General features: G+C 32.1%; 1 protein-coding gene across 4 annotated transcripts in view; it reads right to left on the bottom strand.

Moving 5' to 3' along the window:
• Positions 1-8803: 8803 nt before the first annotated feature.
• Positions 8804-19828, bottom strand: part of LOC139511810 (GTPase-activating Rap/Ran-GAP domain-like protein 3) — an 89055-nt gene continuing 78030 nt past the window's right edge. For all 4 annotated transcript variants that reach the window (XM_071298895.1, XM_071298897.1, XM_071298898.1 and 1 more), the window contains exons 19-28: positions 19027-19125; positions 17815-17928; positions 16941-17104; positions 16188-16340; positions 15638-15704; positions 14116-14196; positions 13178-13296; positions 12363-12459; positions 12016-12224; positions 8804-11096 (exon numbers count right to left, since the gene is read on the bottom strand). In XM_071298895.1, the coding sequence (XP_071154996.1) occupies positions 10956-11096; positions 12016-12224; positions 12363-12459; positions 13178-13296; positions 14116-14196; positions 15638-15704; positions 16188-16340; positions 16941-17104; positions 17815-17928; positions 19027-19125 (1244 nt within the window). In that variant the 3' untranslated portion in view covers positions 8804-10955. The remainder of the gene's footprint in view (positions 11097-12015; positions 12225-12362; positions 12460-13177; positions 13297-14115; positions 14197-15637; positions 15705-16187; positions 16341-16940; positions 17105-17814; positions 17929-19026; positions 19126-19828) is intronic.

Here is a 19828-nt window from a genome sequence, read left to right on the forward strand (position 1 = left end):
CCGACCAGCTTTGATAAAAAAAAATGCAATGAACAGGATACTTCTGACAGATATTTGGTTCTCCTTGAAAAATACGTTATAGATAATGCATATTTTAAGGTTTTTCTTGTCGAAGAACACACCGAGGGGTGTCAGGATTGATCAAATGAAAGACCGACCGGAGGGAGGTCTTTCTTTGAACAATCCTGACATCCCGAGCTGTGTTCTACGACAAGAGAAACCTTAAAATATGCATTATCTGACTTATATACCGTCAAAAAATATTAATTTTATAAAGTTTTGTAAAATTTAGTATCCTATTTTACCGACAACACTAAAGTGGGATATTCCTTTCTAATGCGTTCAGGTTTTAAATACGCCCTGCAGCTCATTTAGAATGTGAAATAAAACTCACTAAATAATTTAGATATAAACCTTTTAAAAATTATTATCCATACACAATAAAAATATTACTGTAACTGCATGAAGTATAAAGACACAAATGTATTGTTACCATCCGATAACGGTGTATGACAAATACAAGACACATTGTAATTGTAAGTTGCTGTAATTTATTGTACCACAAACAAATGTAGCTTATGGAAAAGGGGGAGGGGTATGTTTTTTTGTCTATTTGTTATGTTATTTCTATCGCGGAAAAGTGGTTATTTTTTTTAACAATTTTATTTGAATCGAATGAGATTGTTTTTTGAATAGCAATACATTGTTTTAAAAGATAATCTGGATATAATTATATACCCTCCGCACCTGACCCTTTCGTGAGTTACGTTAATGTCATTCAATAGAATATAAGATTATCTTATTAGTTGATAATTTGATAGAGTAAAAGGTATACGTAAATTTAAAAAAGTTAAGAACTGACACGAAGACGAATATAAATACATGTAGGTCACAGTATGATTTCCTATTCAGTGTGTATCGTTCTGAACATGCATGAAATATTTGCCACTGGACGTTAAGCAAGCAACCAAAATCAGTCAACCTTTTCAGTTTGACTCAATATGATTTTCAAAATCTTACACACGAATATGTTAAATCTGGATTTATTTTATGAAAGTCTACATTAAAATTCATCTGACATATATGATAATGTTTCTTTATTGTAGCGATAAATTAACAAAACTTCACGTTATTTGTTTCTAAAATTAAAATACGGGACTACAATGACAGTTTCTTTTACACCTATCATCGATTGAACTTTAAAAAATAAATTTCCAAATCGACAACAAAAACCTATTAGACGAATAAAGTTTTGAAGTAAATCATAGATTGCATGTTTATCAAGGAAAATAATGACCTCACACAGGTCATTATTTTATGCCTTGGAGCATATATCATTGAAACATGGTATCGTCCGGGTTGATTCTGAAAAAGAATGACCTGTCGTTCTGAAAGAAAATAACTCCATATAGGTATATAATGGGTAATAACATATCTTAATTACAATCCCGAGTAATCTGAATATATTTATTCAGAAATGCACAATATATGTGTATAAATCTACATGTTTTAATACGACTGCAAGAAAAAATGAAAAAAAAAATGGTCGTATATTGCTATCACGTCGTCGTCGTCAGCGTCGCCGAAGACAGATGTTTTCCGGATAATAACTGTTGTTTAAGTAAATAGAAATCAATCAAATTTTAACACAAGGTTTATAACCACTAAAGAAAGGTTGGGATGGATTTTTTTTTTTTTGGGGGGGGGGGGGGGGGGGGGTATGGTCTTAACTGTTTAGGAATTAGGAGCCAAAAAGGGGGTCGAAATAAACATTTTTGTAGTTTTCAGTCATTAACTGTATGAATCTCTCTGAAGTTATACCACAAGTTTCCAAACTACAAAAGGGATGGTTATGTTTTGCTCGGAGGGGTAGGTGGGGGAGGTGTTCTGGCTCAAACCGTTTAGGAATTAGAGGGAAAAAAGGGAAAAACAAGGGTTTCTTGGTTAATGGTCAATTAAGACAATTTGAAACCAGTGTAAGGAAGGTAATCCAAATATAGTAAGATAATCCAGACATGTTTGATTACCTCCCTTACACTGCTTTAAAATTATGTGTAAGATTTTTTTTTCCCATATCTGATCTCAGAAATTAAAAAGAAAAAAAGTGGGGGATACATTTTTCTTTTCTTGAGTTTGGGGTCAGTATGCAACAGCATAGTATATTGCACAAAACAACAAAAAAAGGAGGGTATTTTTTTAATTTTTGGAGGGGGAGGGGGCTATTCGTAACAGCGTAGTGCAAAAGCAAAAAATTAAGTATAGATTCAAATTATATAACCAATTTTTAGTTCTTTGACTACAGTTATTCTGTGTCAGAAAACAAAGTTTACCGAATGATCTCATCATACATCAATCTCATCATACATCAATCTCATCATACAACAAAAACGTATAATGTTGTGAGCACTTCATATAATGTTGTGAGCACTTCATATAATGTTGTGACCACTTCATATAATGTTGTGACCACTGCATGTAATGTTTGGACCACTGCGTATAATGTTGTGAACACTTAATATAATGTTGTGAGCACTTAATATAATGTTGTGACCACTGCATGTAATGTTTGGACCACTGCGTATAATGTTGTGAACACTTAATATAATGTTGTGAGCACTGCATATAATGTTGTGAGCACTGCATATAATGTTGTGAGCACTTAATATAATGTTGTGAACACTTTATATAATGTTGTGAGCACTGCATATAATATTGTGAGCACTGCATATAATGATGTGAGCACTGCATATAATGATGTGAGCACTGCATATAATGTTGTGAGCACTTAATATAATGTTGTGAGCACTTTATATAATGTTGTGAGCACTGCATATAATCTTGTGAGCACTGAATATAATGCTGATCATTAACATAAGGCAGTCATTGCGTTCCATATTTTTATCTACATTGATGTGATTATGATATACGAACAGGTGAACTAACATTCGCATTAAACTTTTTACCTGTGTCACCGAACATTCACCTATCACAAAATGTAGGTTATTCTAGCTAGAACCACTTTTCCTGCACGCGCACGAAAATGGTAAATTCTCATAGTAACACTGGGGAAAATATTTGCAATTATTGTATAATCTATATCATCTGTTCAATTTTAACATCTTTGTGCGATCATGATATTGAACACTTTTTAGTGTTTTGTTTTCTATCTATTTATCGGTATTGTTACACAATCTTTTAGACTCATATATATATGAAAATGGTAAATGAAAATCAAAATGTTAACATTTGCCATCTGGGTTCCCTCTGTCAAATCTTTGCATGCTTATGTGTATCGAACGTTAGCCACGAGTTGACAGCGTATATCAAATCTTGAAATTTAAATGAATGAATTATCATTAAGGAGATGCACATATCTGGATTATCGATATTCCGAGTGAAAAAAGGAAAGCAAAGGTGTAGTAATTGATATGCTTTACAACATAAAGAGACATGAAAAAGAACATATATGTCAGTATTGCCCAAGGGAATTGCAATCAGTTTATATCACCATGTTATGAATAAAATTGTGAAGAATATGTCCATGTCAGGTTAGAAACAATGATTATAGGATAGCTTATGTTAACAAAATGAAATATTTTAACCCCTGAAACTTTCTTCAAAATTACCATATGTGTGGATAAACATATTTATGACATATTTACTGATTGGTAATTGTTTGCTTAACGTCCAGTGGCAAATGTTTTATTCATGTTCAGGACGAAAACAAATGTGGTCTGCAATACAAAATTGAATTAACTGTTTTTGAACGGACGATGAAGAAACACCTTTTATTGTCGCAAATCCGAATTTCTTGCACAGACACTTGGCTCAGAAAACAAATTTCCTAAACACCTAAATATAAGGCAAAGAAAAGAAGGTACTTAACACGCTAACCTTTTTTGTCGATATCATTCGTAGCGGGTCTACCCAAGTTTGTCAACCGTCATTATTTCGTCAACAAAGGTAGGCGTGTTATGCACCATTGTGTAGATACATCAATTTAGCTTTACGACATAAAATGTTTAAGTGGGATTGACAACCGAGAAATCGAAATATAACGGAATTTCGCGACCGGGTGACATTTTTCTTGGTAGCCTCATCATTCTTAAAGCTGTTTCACTTTTGAAAAGATTGCATACCATGACTTGCTCAACCAGTGTAATTAATATCCAACATGATATGATTACCACTCAACCGGTTATTACAATAAGGACATAGTTAATCATTATCAGTTAACTGTGTAACAAATGATAATAAGCATATGCCAAAGTATTCACAAGCACTTCTTGCTTAACCCGTCTGAGCTTATATATCACTCATGCTTATAATTTGTATGCATTAACAATTGCACCGCTTTTTTTTTTAAACTGTTCGTCATTCGTATGGATCATTCCTTGTTTATTCGTACTACGGTGCTATAACTCGCCTTTTCTGTAATATTTCGCATTCAAATGATTTTTATTACTACTGTATACGTTGTTTTAAAAACATATTGACATCATGTATTACTTTTAAGGTAAGTTATTTATGACCAGGTTTTATCCACGTTTTTCTACATGTGGAAATGCTTGTACCAAGCAGAATATGACAATTGATTTCCATTTGTTTGTTAATATGTTTGAGCTTTTGATTTTGCCAATTGATAATGAACTTCCCGTTTGGAATTTTCCTTGGAGTTCAATATTTTTTGCTATTTCACTTTTTTTTTTAAAACTTTTAAGGATTTTAAAAAACGTTACCTCAAGGACGGATGTTAATCTTGTAAACTTACAATTAAACAGTGTTTTGAATTCGGTAAAGTCTTATTTTGATATAATACTGTGAATTTGAGTATTTCCTGTTGTCCATAAAACCCCATGTAGAATACATGTATTATATATGTATTTATGTTCGGTGGGAGCCAAGGCTCCGTGTTAAAGACCGTGTTTTGATCTATAGTGTTTTAATTTACAAATTGTGACTTGGATGGAGAGTTGTTTCATTGGCACTCATACAGCATCTTCTTATATCTCTATATATATATCCATACATAATGTACTATTTTCCGTAATTTGTATAGAATGAAATTCAAAACAGTGTGGCTGTGGCCATTGATTGACACATTAAATTCATCCATTGACTGGGACAATTTACGCGAACGTTTGTCTGTAACGACCACTGTTCACGACATACCTACGATAGACATTTAAACTGTGGGGCCACCAAAGGTTTCTTAACGCCTTTAATTATAAAATAATTCGAAAAATTAATCTGGAATAACCTTTATGTTTTGATTTATATAATTGATATAAATCAAAACATCGTGTTATTTCTGATTAATTTTTTCGAATTACTTTATTAAGGTGTTGAGAACCTTTGGTGACCCCATAGTTTAAGTGTCTTTAAAAAGTACACAGTGAGCAATGGTCGTTACATACAAACGTTCACCTAAATTGTCCCAGTCAATGGATGAATTTAATGTGTCAATCAATGGTCACAGCCACACTGTTTTGAATTTCATTCTTATTGTTATAAAATAAAGTTTCCTCTGAAATGTATGGTTAAAAAGGATGGTTGAAAACGAGTGCAACTATAGCAAATGTATAGGTTATCGATGTTCAAATATCGTAAGTCAATTAAACTAGGAGAATCGCATGAATTCAAAAAAGAGCAAAACTGGGTGCGTAAAAAGCGTCCACTTATATGGATGTTTTCCTCCGACATATAAGGAGAAGTCCTTGTTAAGGAAGTCCATATAGAACAAAAAAGCACGAGCGTAACTGAAAAACGACATACGACGGAGTAGAGTGTGATAGATGAAATAATACCGTTTGTCATAGATTTGAAGTTGTCATTCTGCGTCAATAAAAGAATGAAGAATATCTTCTACTCTCTGTAGTATCCCTAATTTCAATTTCGCTGGGATACTAAGTAAACGGTATTAGGTGTAATCCTTCATTTAATTATGCGTTTTTAAGTGGCATTACATCGTCACTTTATCTTAAAATGAAATTAAGGAACAAGTCGGCTAATCAGTGGTGCACAATTAGTACTGATTTGAACTCCGACTATCAGCTGAAATAACAATCCACCAAAGTGAATAAGTCAAGCATTTTGATGATATCAGCTTCGATTGTTAATCGCATTCCCTTTGTTAATTTGACAACTAAGCATACATAATACACTGCCTGAAAATGTTTACATCCTCATCCTTTGGTCGCTGGTCGCTGGTCGTCATCAGCACTATCGTAACATTACACATAAATCAACTCACTGCACTTTGCTTTGAGTACTCCGTTGGTAGTTTTATTCATTTAAAACAACTAAGGTTCAAATTTCCACAGGAAAAGTCGAACTTTGATGAAATTGACTGTTTTTTTCAATCAAAATATTATGATTTTGAACAGCGGTATACTACTGTTGCCTTTAGTTAGTAACATTTAATCATACAGCTCCTTACATATTCAAGTGCTTCTCATCATTGATTTTCATATGCTTAGTTCTGAGCGTTCATGATAAGGTAAAACCATAAAAGTACTTCAGACGCATCGAATTCATAAGTGATATTATCATTTTATTTTAGAACGGAGTTGATACCGCTATTATTTGATTGATATTATTCGAGAATATTGTCAGCTCAAAAGTCAATGCTTCAATATTGACATGATGTTTAACGTATAGGTCGTAAAACTGAAGAACTTAGTAATAATTAGAGAATTTTCTTAGTTCTCAAGGAAACCATTATAGATAGATTTGGCTGTTCCTTCATCAGTGATATTGTTATATCTTTATAAATCAACTGTTTAAAAAACTTTGAATTTTTGAAATACTATGGCTTTTCTACCTCAGGGTGAATAGATTACCGTAGCTGTTTGTGGCAACACTTTTAGTAATTTTGGTCCTCAACTTCTTATTGTATTTGGCTTTTTTTAACTTTTTTGGATTCGATCGTCACTGATGAGTCTTTGTTTAGACAAAACGCGCGTCTGGCTTAAATACAAAATCCTGTTATCTATGATGAGTTTATTTAGTAATCTTTGGACATACAGCTTCTTATATATCTAAAACAGTATCGCTTTTTGCATTCAGATGTTTGTGTTTGAGCGTTCCTGAAGAAAGTATAGCCAAAACAGTGCCTTAGACAAAACACATTTATAACTGTAAATATTATTTTCTAGCACTGTGTTGATACCTCTGCTGCTGGGACTGCCATTTCCCGAGGGTGCAATAAGATAAGAAGTCAGTGCCGCGATTGACACATTTTATTTTAGACAACAGTAGTTTACCGATGTTCAAATCTAATAAAACGATTAAGTATACACGAATCAAGGTATTAAACAAACTTAAGGAATAGCAGCATGAAATCCAAAAGAACCGAGACCGAGTACGTTTTCGTAACTATAAACAACATTATACAAGTTGAAAATTTACCAGCAATTTATTTACGTAAAATGTCAGTTGTAACATTTTCAATTTACCTTTAAGTTGGATTTCGGTATTTTTTATATTTCCCCAGACACAAAATAACTCAATCTGTCCAATATTAGAGGCTATTTCACCTGTTTGCCACTACTGTACTAAGTTTTGATATTGTTGAAGAGAAATTTTTGATTTTCGAATAATTCACACTAGGTAACAAATGAGTGTTTTGGAAGTAATACATGTTTAAAACATGGACTTCCTTTACCTGTTATTTTCGTGACTTTATATAAGTCTTATATTTGGCTGTTTGTATATATTATAGTATTAATGAATGGGTGTTTTTATAATGGCCCTGTTATATGTCCAAGGTCTGTAATAATGGTCGAGGAAGTCTGTAATGACCCGAGGCAACGGCGAGGGCTATTACAGACATCCGAGGCCATTATTACTGACAGAGGACATATAACAGGGCCATTATACAAACACCCGTTTCTTAATACATTTATTAACCAACTGAACAAAAGTGTATGTGTTGCTGCTAACTTGATGTACTGTCTTACTCTTTTAATGACAGTTTAGTTTGAACAAAATAATTTGTACTTCAGCAGTATAAAGCTTTAAATATACCAAATATCCAAGATATTAAGTTGAAAGAGATATATGTTAAAAAAACAGGATGAACAGTGATCCCTTTATATGGTTCTTTAATGTTGGTTGCTGGTTACTAAATTAAATAAAATACAAAGGTATTATACTCTTTATAACTTAAGTTTTATTAACTTTATTAAAAACCCTAACAGGGCTTAATACAGACAAACTGGACATTAATACAGGGCCATTACAGAAAACAGGGCCATTACAGAAAAAAACAGGGCCATTACAGAAAAACAGGGCCATTACAGAAAAAAACAGGGCCATCATAGAAAAACAGGGCCATTACAGAAAATATGTAATTTTTAATAAACAGTCACTTTTAGCAATAATGCACTTAGTTGGTTAATAAAAGAAGATAATGTGGTACAAGTGCCAATGAGACAACTCGCTATCCAAGTCATAATTTGTAAAAGTAAACTATTATAGGTCAAAGTTGGGTCTTCAACACGAAGCCTTGACTCACATCGAACAACAAGCTATAAAGGACCCTAAAATGACTAGTGTTAAACCATTCAAAATGTTGCTAGGTCAGTAGAAGATATTTCATAGTTTTGAATATTTTAAAAATATGCCATTTGAAAGAAGCATGCCATTCTGATGTTTTTGTTGTTTTATCAGCCTTTCAAAGTTTGTACATACTATTTTTATTCTCGAGCACTTCCGACGAAACTTTAACTGTTGGAAAGTGCATCTGTTGTTTGGCATTTGTTGCAGTAAAAATTGGCAACGTTTATGTTATTAAACACAATTAAAATTTCATTTTCATTTATTTTATAACAAAATAAAACAATTTGTAAACACATTAACATAAACAAATAACATCAAGAAACATAGTAACTTCTGACATAATTACAAGTACTCAATATAAAGCATTAAAATGACATATTGACGAATAACCGTCAGAAATTGTAAACTTATTGCTGCTGTCAGCAATAGCTAATATCACAATAATATAAATGTTTCCCCAAATCTGCATCTTCCTTACAGCATCGGAGATGTATAAAGTTTTACAGAATCGTACCATAAGCATAAACCGATTAGATACTTTTCTCTTTATGAATCCCTATTCATATCGTTTTAAAATATCACTTAACCTTCATTATCTAGTTATAGAGTAGGGTATGCGATAATCTTTGTCGTCACTCGGTTCAACATTATTATTGAATGAATTTTCATGTTCATTAGTAGATTGGGTGATGGGTAACTTATCATCACTAAAATTAAACTAACGAGTCATGACTTTATAACAAATATTTGAAACATGAATCCGTTTTCATTTGATCGAATCTGTTTTCAATATTTAATTTTCAATCAAAGGTCGACAACGCTTGATTGAGAAAGGCTGCTTCTGTCAATGAAGCCTTATTGGATGAGCATGATTGATGTTTGTAATCTGTTGAGATTAGTAATTCCGTACGGTATATTTTGCAAACCCGTTTCACTTTAAATTTGTCAGGGATATACTAAGTCAAAATTTAATCAGGTCCAGAAAATATAGCATAGTCGTACCACTTGCTTTTAAAGACAGGGATAATTTTTATGTCCTTGTAAAAATTTCTAAAATCAGAAGCGAATCCGTTTATTTTGAAAAAAGATCGCTACGGGAAATAAAAACATGTGGCGAAAATTTCATTCTAGTTTCAAACTCGGCGTTCTCTAATTAGATAATGAAATCTCAATTGATTAGTTATGCGGCATAGTATATTCAGAAACTAGTTTATAACTCGTCCAGAATATGAAACAAAAATTATGCGGAGCAGTTAAACAGAAAATTTATAACAAAATAACATTACCAGAATAGTTTACGGCAGCATTATTTAGAAAGTCAAAAGCAAATTGCACCATTTGATGAACTAGACAAACAACATACAAACCCGTCATAGGAACTTTTTTTAGCCTTGCTAAACATGTAACGTGCGTTCATATGCATTATTAGGAAATCAAAATACATTTCTTGTCAAACAAGCAAGTAACTCATACTTTTATGATATACCAATGAACCTTTGGAACATATTGCAGATATTTATACTGTTCAAGTATTACCCTTAAAGGCTTCAAACAGTTTTATGGACAGACACACATAATATTATTATAATTTATTTTAATTGAATGTCACCACTTGTCATTTTTTTTGTTAAAAACATACACATGTTCACTTTTAATGTTGTTTATCCTGGTTATTTGTAAACTTAGTCCTACTTCAATTATATAATAGATATTATTTTTCTTCAATAGCCAACAAATTATTTTTACCACAAAATTCCTATAAAATCTAGTTATTCCTTCAATGATTTTGAAAGGAAAACATTTCTATACAGAATATTATTATGCAAAATTAAAAATATTACTGCAAACTTGTAAATGCTTACACATCCAAAACATGCGCACAGTCATATTTTTTGGGGTCTTACATAATTTCTTTAGCAAATATATTTCGGTATAATACAACTATTTTGGAACTCTTCTTTTTAAAACACACCAGTTAACTTTCCGAAGAGAACAATTCATGTATACAAAATGTGGAACTAGCACCTTAATAATAAAAAAAAATCAGTGATGTACAAAAAAAGCTACAGATACATTGGCTCAAATCTCATTGTCTCAACATTGTATTCAATAAATATTTTAAATTACATTTTTAACGTCTGCAAGCTAGAACGTTTTTCAAATGACGAATGAGCTAAATTGAGTATGAATTACAGTTACTTTAAATAAAGTCAATTTTGTCCATTTGAGTTTATTCCCCATTTTTCATAAATTGGTCTCCATTAAGTCCTGTATTCATTGATTGTGTCACCGTCTAGATCAAATATGTTTGTTAACGCTGTCTCATTTAGGCACAAGGAATAAGTCGTCTTTGACAGTGCTATCGTAAACTGTATTATATCCTTTGACTTTTGTCACACAATATCTGATTCAACGTCTGAAAACACGACATGTCCAATGTAATTTTGGTAAGGACTTGCTGGTGGACTTATTTCCGATGGTTTTAGTATTGTTATACCGGAATCCGAGCCAGACGAATCATGCCTATCTTTAGCCTGTTAAGAATAAATATACATATGATATACATGATACACAGGAATATATATTATAGACAAAATGCTTAATTATGAAAAGACATTTATAAAATCCATTTGAACTATGATAAGGGGGAACAATTCAGTTCTTGTTTATATCAGGAATAGATACCAGAAGAGTTGTCTGTTTTGAAAATTAATTTATCTCCTCTAGTATTGTTACATTCTTTTAAAGTGTGGATTTGCATATCCGGAAAACACATACCCTGTCCATGTATTTGTGATTTTTTTTATTTTCAATAATGGATTTCGATATCAGTTACTATCTCGTAAACGCTAGGTGGATCATAAAAAAAACTTTTGACCAACATTTGCATATTGTTTCTGATTGTACAATGTGTAACTTGCATATATTAAGCCACATATCATAATAAAGGTAAGGCTAAATATGGCCGTTTGCAAGCTCACGATTAAAATCAGTGGTAAAAACTTCTATTCCCGATACGACCCATTCCTACGTCTAGAAACACAACATATAACGTTATAACCTTCCATATAATTACATAGTATGCTCAAAAATCAGATGTGGTAAAATTGACATCTTTTCTGGATAAATTAAGGAGATGTGGTATGATTGCTAAGGAGACAATTGTTCATTAGAGACCAAAAATGACGTAGATCATAAGTCATCTGTAGGTTAGGAAATTATCAATAATATATGATAAATTTAAATAAACCACAAGGAAAGATAAAAAAGAAATATGTATTAGACAAAAGTATTGAGAACATTGTACAAAAAATAACTGTCATCTCATTAGTAATGTACTTCTTTAAGGGAGGATGTTTTGGGAACGAAGAATATATTTCATTGATGCGATCTAGCGACGATACGTTTTACTAGTATCGATCTTACTAGTAATTGATAAGTTACAATACGCACCTGATCATCTGATAACTGTGGATGCACTGCCTTACTCCGTACCAATGGGCTTCGTTTGGGTAAAACACATTTATCAATTCCACCACTGACAGGGGCCAGCAATGGGGTAACTGATTGTTTTCTCACAGGACATCGATCTGTAGCTATGTATCCAGTAAGGCACGATAAGGGGATTTTGTAGATGTAACATGGTGGGCGTGTCATTTTGTCTGAAATAAAGAAAATAAGTTTTCTTTAGTAAATATAGCATTTAGTTAAGACAGAAAGATGCCTAAATGCTATTTTAGCATTACCTGATGCAGAATTACTTATATATTGATTTTCCGTATGAAATTTTAAATACTTACATGATGGTGATGATGGTGGTGTGTAAGAAAAATCTTTCTCTTTGCTTTTGTCTATTGGTGAATTTGGTCCAGCCGAGGTTGAAAAGAATATGTCGTCCTAAAATATAATGGTAATCCTGTTATTATGATTCGCTAGACAAATTGTTAAAAACATTACAAGAACCCATTATTCAATATTATTTATATACTCGTCAAAAATGCTAGGATGATATTTGTACGCCGTACATTCGTATTGTCTCCAAAAGACTTAAAAGTAACGCTTGAATAAAAAATGGCAAAATGGCAAAACAAAGAACGAAGTTGGGGAGCATTTAGGACTCAAAATTCAGTGAGGGTTTGCAAAATAAGGCTAAACCGATGTATTCCTGGGGTAGAAAATCCATAGTATTTCGTAAACATGTGATTTTTGACAGAAGTCCTGGCTACTGGTCTGGTGATACCAACGGGTAGTTATCCTACAACAGAAGTGGCATCAAACAAGTGGTTGTATATTAACTCATCGTTAGAATTGGATCTATAATGGGTTTAATTCCTTACCAGTCAGCATGCTACATGAAATAATTTACACAAAATAGGAATATTTTTTTTGTATTACAACTGGAGAATACAAATTAAAAAAAAATGTACATTTGTCAAAATAGTCAAAAAGTAAGTTTGCAACTTGAGACAGATTTGTAGATTGATACTTTAGGATCACTTTTGCTATTCAGAGGGTCTTTTCGTAGTTCATAACTTTAGCGTTTATCAACAAATAACGTTTTCACTATTTGTGTTTGGAGAATAACAACACTTGTTCATTTGAAATATCAACATACCTTCGATGTAATGAGACATAGATCTGGCATGGTCATTGTATGAACCAGGTTACCATTAATAATTAGTCGTATCTCAATCGTGTCTTGGGTAAATGCAAGAATATATGGAAAGGCACAAACTGAAAATAGTTAAAAAAAGTATTTAACATTAGTTTGATTCAATACTGTATTTGATTGCGAAATACTAGTACCCCCCCCCCCCCCCCTCCCCGTAAAAAGTAGAAAAATTACAATATAAACAATTACTTGTCATGAGTTTGATACATAGGCTAGAAACTATTCACAGGATAAATGAAACAAATTCAGCCTCAGATAAACATAACGTTGTTATAAATTGGAAAGTATAGTTGTGCAATTAAGACGAAAAGATATGCATGTCATCTTTATATTGCTTAAATTTAATAGATTTTTTTCTAATTGAAATATTAGGAAATTTTCACAACATTTGCACCGTATAACATTTTAATTTTTTTTTTACTTAAGATGACGCATAGATTGTTAACACTCACAGCTATGAATGGTTAATATTCATATACTGATTAGTAGGAACTCGGTCGTACTAGTTAAAAGTTTGACAAGTACCAGATTCAAACCACTATCAGCATTCAAATATGCATCAACCAAGTCGAAACAATTTCAGTCCTGCAGCCGTTGGTTTTATGATGATCGAGTGAAGAGATACTTTACTAACGTTTTTATCTTTAACAATTTGATCATATTTCTTAATTTCTTACAATTGCAATTTTTTTTAAATATGAAATGTCTTTACGCTGTTATTCAAATATACGACAACAGTTTAACCCCCTCATCTGGAGAGGATTGTAATCAAACTAATCTGATACATGCCTTTCAATATATTGCAACTTAATAAATATATTTCTAACCAACAATGAAACCAAATTTATATTGTAGGTAGTTTTTCGATTAAATAAGCTTACCAATTGATTTCGGCTCAGAATTCCAATGGAAATCAAAGTCAAAGGTGATGTCTTCCGACAGCTTTTGAAAATGACTTTCATCTGGAAAAGAAGATCAAATATTCATATTGTATACGAAAAGTCATACCTGGAATATGGTTCATTGCATATGTACTTGACAGCATTATACATAATCTTCAATCCCTGTATATTTTTAATTAGTAAGCAATATTTTTATTTAGCAATTATTATGAAGACTATATTATTTTTTTAAACGTCCATTTCATCGATCTTATAGAATTATTCCATTTCATCAATTCAATTCAATGAAATGAAATGAAAGGCGTAATTAATAAGGTTTTATTGTGTGACCATAAGTGACGGATGTTTTTTGTTTCTCTGAATTTTCTCCAACAAAGACAAAGCAGATGTTTTCTTCAATTACTACAATAAATATAACAAAAATGGACTGCTAATCACATTTCACTAACAATTTAGCAGTAAAAGCTTCAATACTGGTGCGATGTATCAAAAACAAAACCTCAAATACTGTTATTTTCTTATTTTTATAGAAGAGTGGTATATAAAAGACAAAATCGCAAGTTCTATTATTTTCTCTTTCTAAAGTAGGTAAATGCTCATAATTCACTAGCCAGTGTCACTTTACGATTGTTTTTTTGCTACAACACTGGCTATATATAGAAGAGAGACGAAAGATACCAGAGGGACAGTCAAACTCATTAATTGAAAATAAACTGACAACGCCATGGTTAAAAATGAAAAAGACAAACAGACAAACAATAGTTCACATGACACAACATAAAAAAACTAAAGTATAAACAACACGAACCCCACCAAAAACTAGGGTTGATTTCACGTGCTCCGGAAGGGTAAGCAGATCCTGCTCCACATGTGGCACCCGTCGTGTTGCTTATGAGATAACAAATCCGGTAAATAGTCTAATTCGGTAGGTCACATTTATGAAAGGGAAGGGGATTGTAGTTGTGACGTAAAGAACATATCCGATATCATTTGTGAAACGGTAATTCCATAACGGTCAACCAAATCGTGATGTCGTCCGTAAAATTTACGAAGAGATGATTTCAACTTCACCATTTGGAACTCTTGATTTGATAGCTTCCTTGTGAGCAACAACCCTCTATCAAGAAAATCATGATAGGAAATGCAAGCACGGGAATATCGTATCAATAGGGAGATATACACACCGTATGCAGGTGCTGCTGGAATGTTGTTACTTAGAAATGGAAAGTTCACAATTGGAAAGCTAAAATCATATCTTTTGTCGTAAACTTTTGTTTTCAATCGACCCTCATTGTCAATTTCTAGATGTAAGTCAAGATATGAGACCGGCTTAACTGTATCTGTATCTATATATAGGTGATTTCTTCCGATTTACTATGCATATGTAGCTTTCATAGTGTTCCAGGTGAAGTTCCCTTTGGTATCTTTCGCCTCTCTTTTGTGTTATTTAGTTTACTTAGTAGTTACATTTACTTTTTTTTCTAAATTAAACAGATCTTACAATTATAGCTTAATAGTAACTCCACTTCTTCATCTTCATAAATATCTAGCGATGACACAAGATTTACCTGAATAAATATAAATAAGTTATTAACATATATGTTAGTATTTTTCTTTTATATTTTATTCATTTGTCATGAAAGTTTTTACATTATCGTTCTAGTGAAACATTAAATTGCATGGTAAACAATAAAAGGATGTTATTTTTATCAGAAAAATAACGTTTTTGTGTTCATTTTAGATAAAGTTTCCTCAACTCTTTTTGAATATCCTATCTGGTGCCAAGAAGTAAAAATTGTCCACTTAACATTCAAACGAACAAACACTTATTAAACATTGATTTTCACCCTTTCAATTTAAATAGTTTTTAAATCAATTGAGCCTGGTACATTTGGAGACTTTCAAAAAACGTGCGAATTAAGAACATACATAGGATTAGTTGTATATTTTAGTGGAGAAAAGGTTAAAGTTATTAAAAATACATAACAGTTACTATAATCCTCTATTATTGTTCATGAATAAACAAAAGGAAAAATAAAAATGTATCATACCTTGTTTGCATCAATACTGTACATCTGTAACGTATCCCCATTTTTCTCGTTTATTAGATCAAACTGATTTTTGTACCCAACACATATTTGGTTATCATCTTTACTACCGTCAATCAACGTTATAAGTTGAGGCACTTCGAAAGACTGCAGTTCCTGTTACATGAAAGATATATTAGGTTATCAACGGATATTAGAAATATACATACTTGCATATAATTTCGGTTTTTACGTAACGGACGTTTTATGTTTTATTTCACACAGATATATAGATAACATACATTATCACGTAACGATCAGGTACTTTAACCTATATAAACCCCAAGGGTTCTGTCTTTTATTTCCTTTTTCATTGAGAAAAGATTATAATTAGGACCGATTCTTATATTTTTATTCAGAATTTAACTCTTTTAATATCGCGATAAATATCAATTTTACACAGCAATCAACAAAACATTCAATAAGGAATGTCTTCGACGAAACGCGCGTCTGGCGTATAAAATTATAATCCTGGTACTTTTGATAACTATTCGAAAGTTACAACTTTCACAATACGCTAGATTCATATATTTGCCATCACCAAAAAGAGTTTTACAAAATACACTTCTTTTAACGCCGTTTACGCGTTTTATAAGCAAACTAGATCCATAGCAATGTCATTTGCAATTTTTAATTGAAAAAGCACCAATTTACCCTTCAAACAGGATTACATGTATCTATACAGAAAAATAAGAGTGTTATAGAATTGATGCTTACCCTAACCAATGTAAATTCATTGGCAGGCTCAATATCGACAGTTGGACACCATGATGTCCATGCAGAAGAATGTTTCCATGTGAACAGCAATAGCCGTCTTTGAATAGCAACTATCATCCTTAGGTATCTTGATTCTGGTCGACTTAGGGCATACAAATGGCAGCCTGGAACGAAATGTTTAAACAATGGTAATTTGGCATAATGACAGATAATTTAACCATTTGCTATGTCAGTGTTTTAGTTACGGTTTAATTTAATAATTTAACTTGGTCCTTAAATTTTATCAAAGGTGGCAGATTTAGTCAACAATGGATAACCGATGTTCAAATATTTTATCCGATACTAATGTGGTGCCCATCATAGTAATTACGTAAAACTTAGGGAATTGCAGTTACACCAAAAGGAGCAAGATTACGAGCGTCAATAATGAAAGCGTCTTCTTGGGTATGCATAACCCACCATGTGAATCCTCAATCAGAGGAAATGGCGCAATGACTAATGAAATATTTAAATGATAAGTTTGGGCCACAGTAGTTTACTGATGTTCAAGTCTTGTACATAGACAACGAAGAGACAACTCATGGTAACAATAACTGAGGGAATTGAGTCAATACAACAAGCATATATAAGGAGATATAATCGAAAGATAATGACCTACTCTTTGCCAATTAACGTAATGAAAGTACATACAATGATAAAACTCATTTATCAAAAAGGGACATATTCCATGGAAACGTCTTAGTGTATCTTCATGTTGGAAGAGACCCCTGAGAAACGAATTCATTATTTTTTAAAAGTCTTTTTCATAAATTATGATATTATAATTATTTGAGAACATAAAAGCTTTTAAAAATGAAATATGAAAAAAAATAACCTTTGGTCTTTTCGAGTGTGTGATCTTTAAACTCTGTCCGACCTCGTATTACTTCTTCATTGCTCTCTCCTTCAAAGTCAACAAGTCTGAAAATAGCTATTTTCCCATCCTTTCCTGTTGATTGAAAATTTAAAAGAAAATCAAACACAGCAGATGTATCTTCACCGCTGGAAATAATGTTTTAGACAAAAAGCACCTGCTCATATCATCTCCTATTTTCTATATAATTATTTTATGAAGCCTATTATCTCCGGTATAATTTCCTTTACATCAGTAATTTTTTTATAATACTGACCTGATGGGAACAAAAACCTGATCAATCAAGTTATATGCTATGCTAGGCAATATTCCTATGTATTCAATGTACTTCTCGTTTACAGTGCTATAAATTGGATATATAATGATTTGTGAGAAAATGAAATAAAGGAATTATACAGTGTAAATGGTTGTTAATGTTCATATTCGTGTATTAAAGTTTTAATCAACATGGAAAAAAAAGACTTTATTTTGCGTCAGTCAATAAACCTAATTAAGGATTTTTTTTTATTAATTGTCAAAAATAATTACATTACGAGACTCCGTTAGTCTGATTTGCTTGTTTGCAATCATCATTCGCAAGTTAGCCTTCTTATAAAAATGAATGTTACATTCGCAATGATATGTGCCCAGCTTAATAAAAAAAATGTCTTGATGATTTCTTTTCCGGATCTTAATAGCATAAAAATATAATTATAAGAAATGAGTGCTTCTTTTTGTAATTCAATTGGGGCGTAAAAGTGTTCGGTCAACACTTTTACACCCCAATAAAGTTGCATAATGAAGCATTTATTTCTTATATAAAAAGCATGAATGCATATATTACACATTGATAAGCTCATTTCAGTTTAGAATGAATTTTAACAAGGTTTATTTTAGATCTGGCATCAAAAGAAAATTTAAAATTGGTCGAAAGCCTTTAAATATTAACAATGATAAGTCAAGACAAGATTCTTTATTGAACATTAACTAAAGCAATATGAATAAATGGAGCGATTAGAGTGTATACTACAGTTTAATGTGTTAATCTCGAGGATATTTCTTAATGAGGATTAAACAATTAGGAAGCTCTTGATCATTTATTAACGCTGCTCATTACTAATTTAATCAATTAAGTTTATCAAAACCTATTGATATTTGAATAACATAAGAACAGTTTCCTACGAGTCTATTTACCTTTATCCATCCTACATATTAAAATACCATAGTCCTCTATTACATCTAGTTGTCTCACTGGAATTGTCTTATCAAACAACATTCTTGACGGTGCACCTTCTAAAATGGTAAAAAGTGAAATAAGGAACTGATATTTTAGCACAAAACAAATGAAATCAATATGTAAAGACTAATTCTAAACAATTCATGTTCATGATAGATATTTACCCAAATAATTATAATGAATGATACTAATTGTTGGTGCTACTTTCAGCATTTTGTCTTTTTCTTAGCGGTCATCATTATCGGTGAAGGAAGCCGGAATTTTGCGGAGAGAACCAGCGCAGTGGTAGGAATATTGAACGTACTCAGCCACCACACTCCCTCTACCACACATAATCCCGAAAAAATTGATAAAAAAAACTACTGCACAGTAGAAAAAAGGTCCATTCACAGTTGAGTCAATCAGGGTTGTTGCAAAACAAGTACGAGTAATTTGCTACCAAGAGCATGAAGACTTGGATTAGGAATTATAGAATTGAGACTGGAAACAGGGAATGTGTCAAAGAGACACCCAACTGTCCTAAAAGAAGAAAACAGCCTGTGGTCACCAATTGCCTTCAACGCAGCGATAAAATCCAGATGCCAGCTTCAGCTTGTCCCTAAACAATTATCTATACTAGTTCAGCGAAATGGTCGCCACACTTTACTCCAAAACACAAAATGAAACACAATTAAAAAGCACACAAGACTAACAAAGATTTGAGATTTCTAACTTGGAACAGGCGCATGAATTCGGCGTCGTTAACATGTTTCGTGATAT

The sequence above is a fragment of the Mytilus edulis genome, chromosome 2 (assembly GCF_963676685.1).
Source record: "Mytilus edulis chromosome 2, xbMytEdul2.2, whole genome shotgun sequence".
NCBI classification, from domain to species: domain Eukaryota; kingdom Metazoa; phylum Mollusca; class Bivalvia; order Mytilida; family Mytilidae; genus Mytilus; species Mytilus edulis.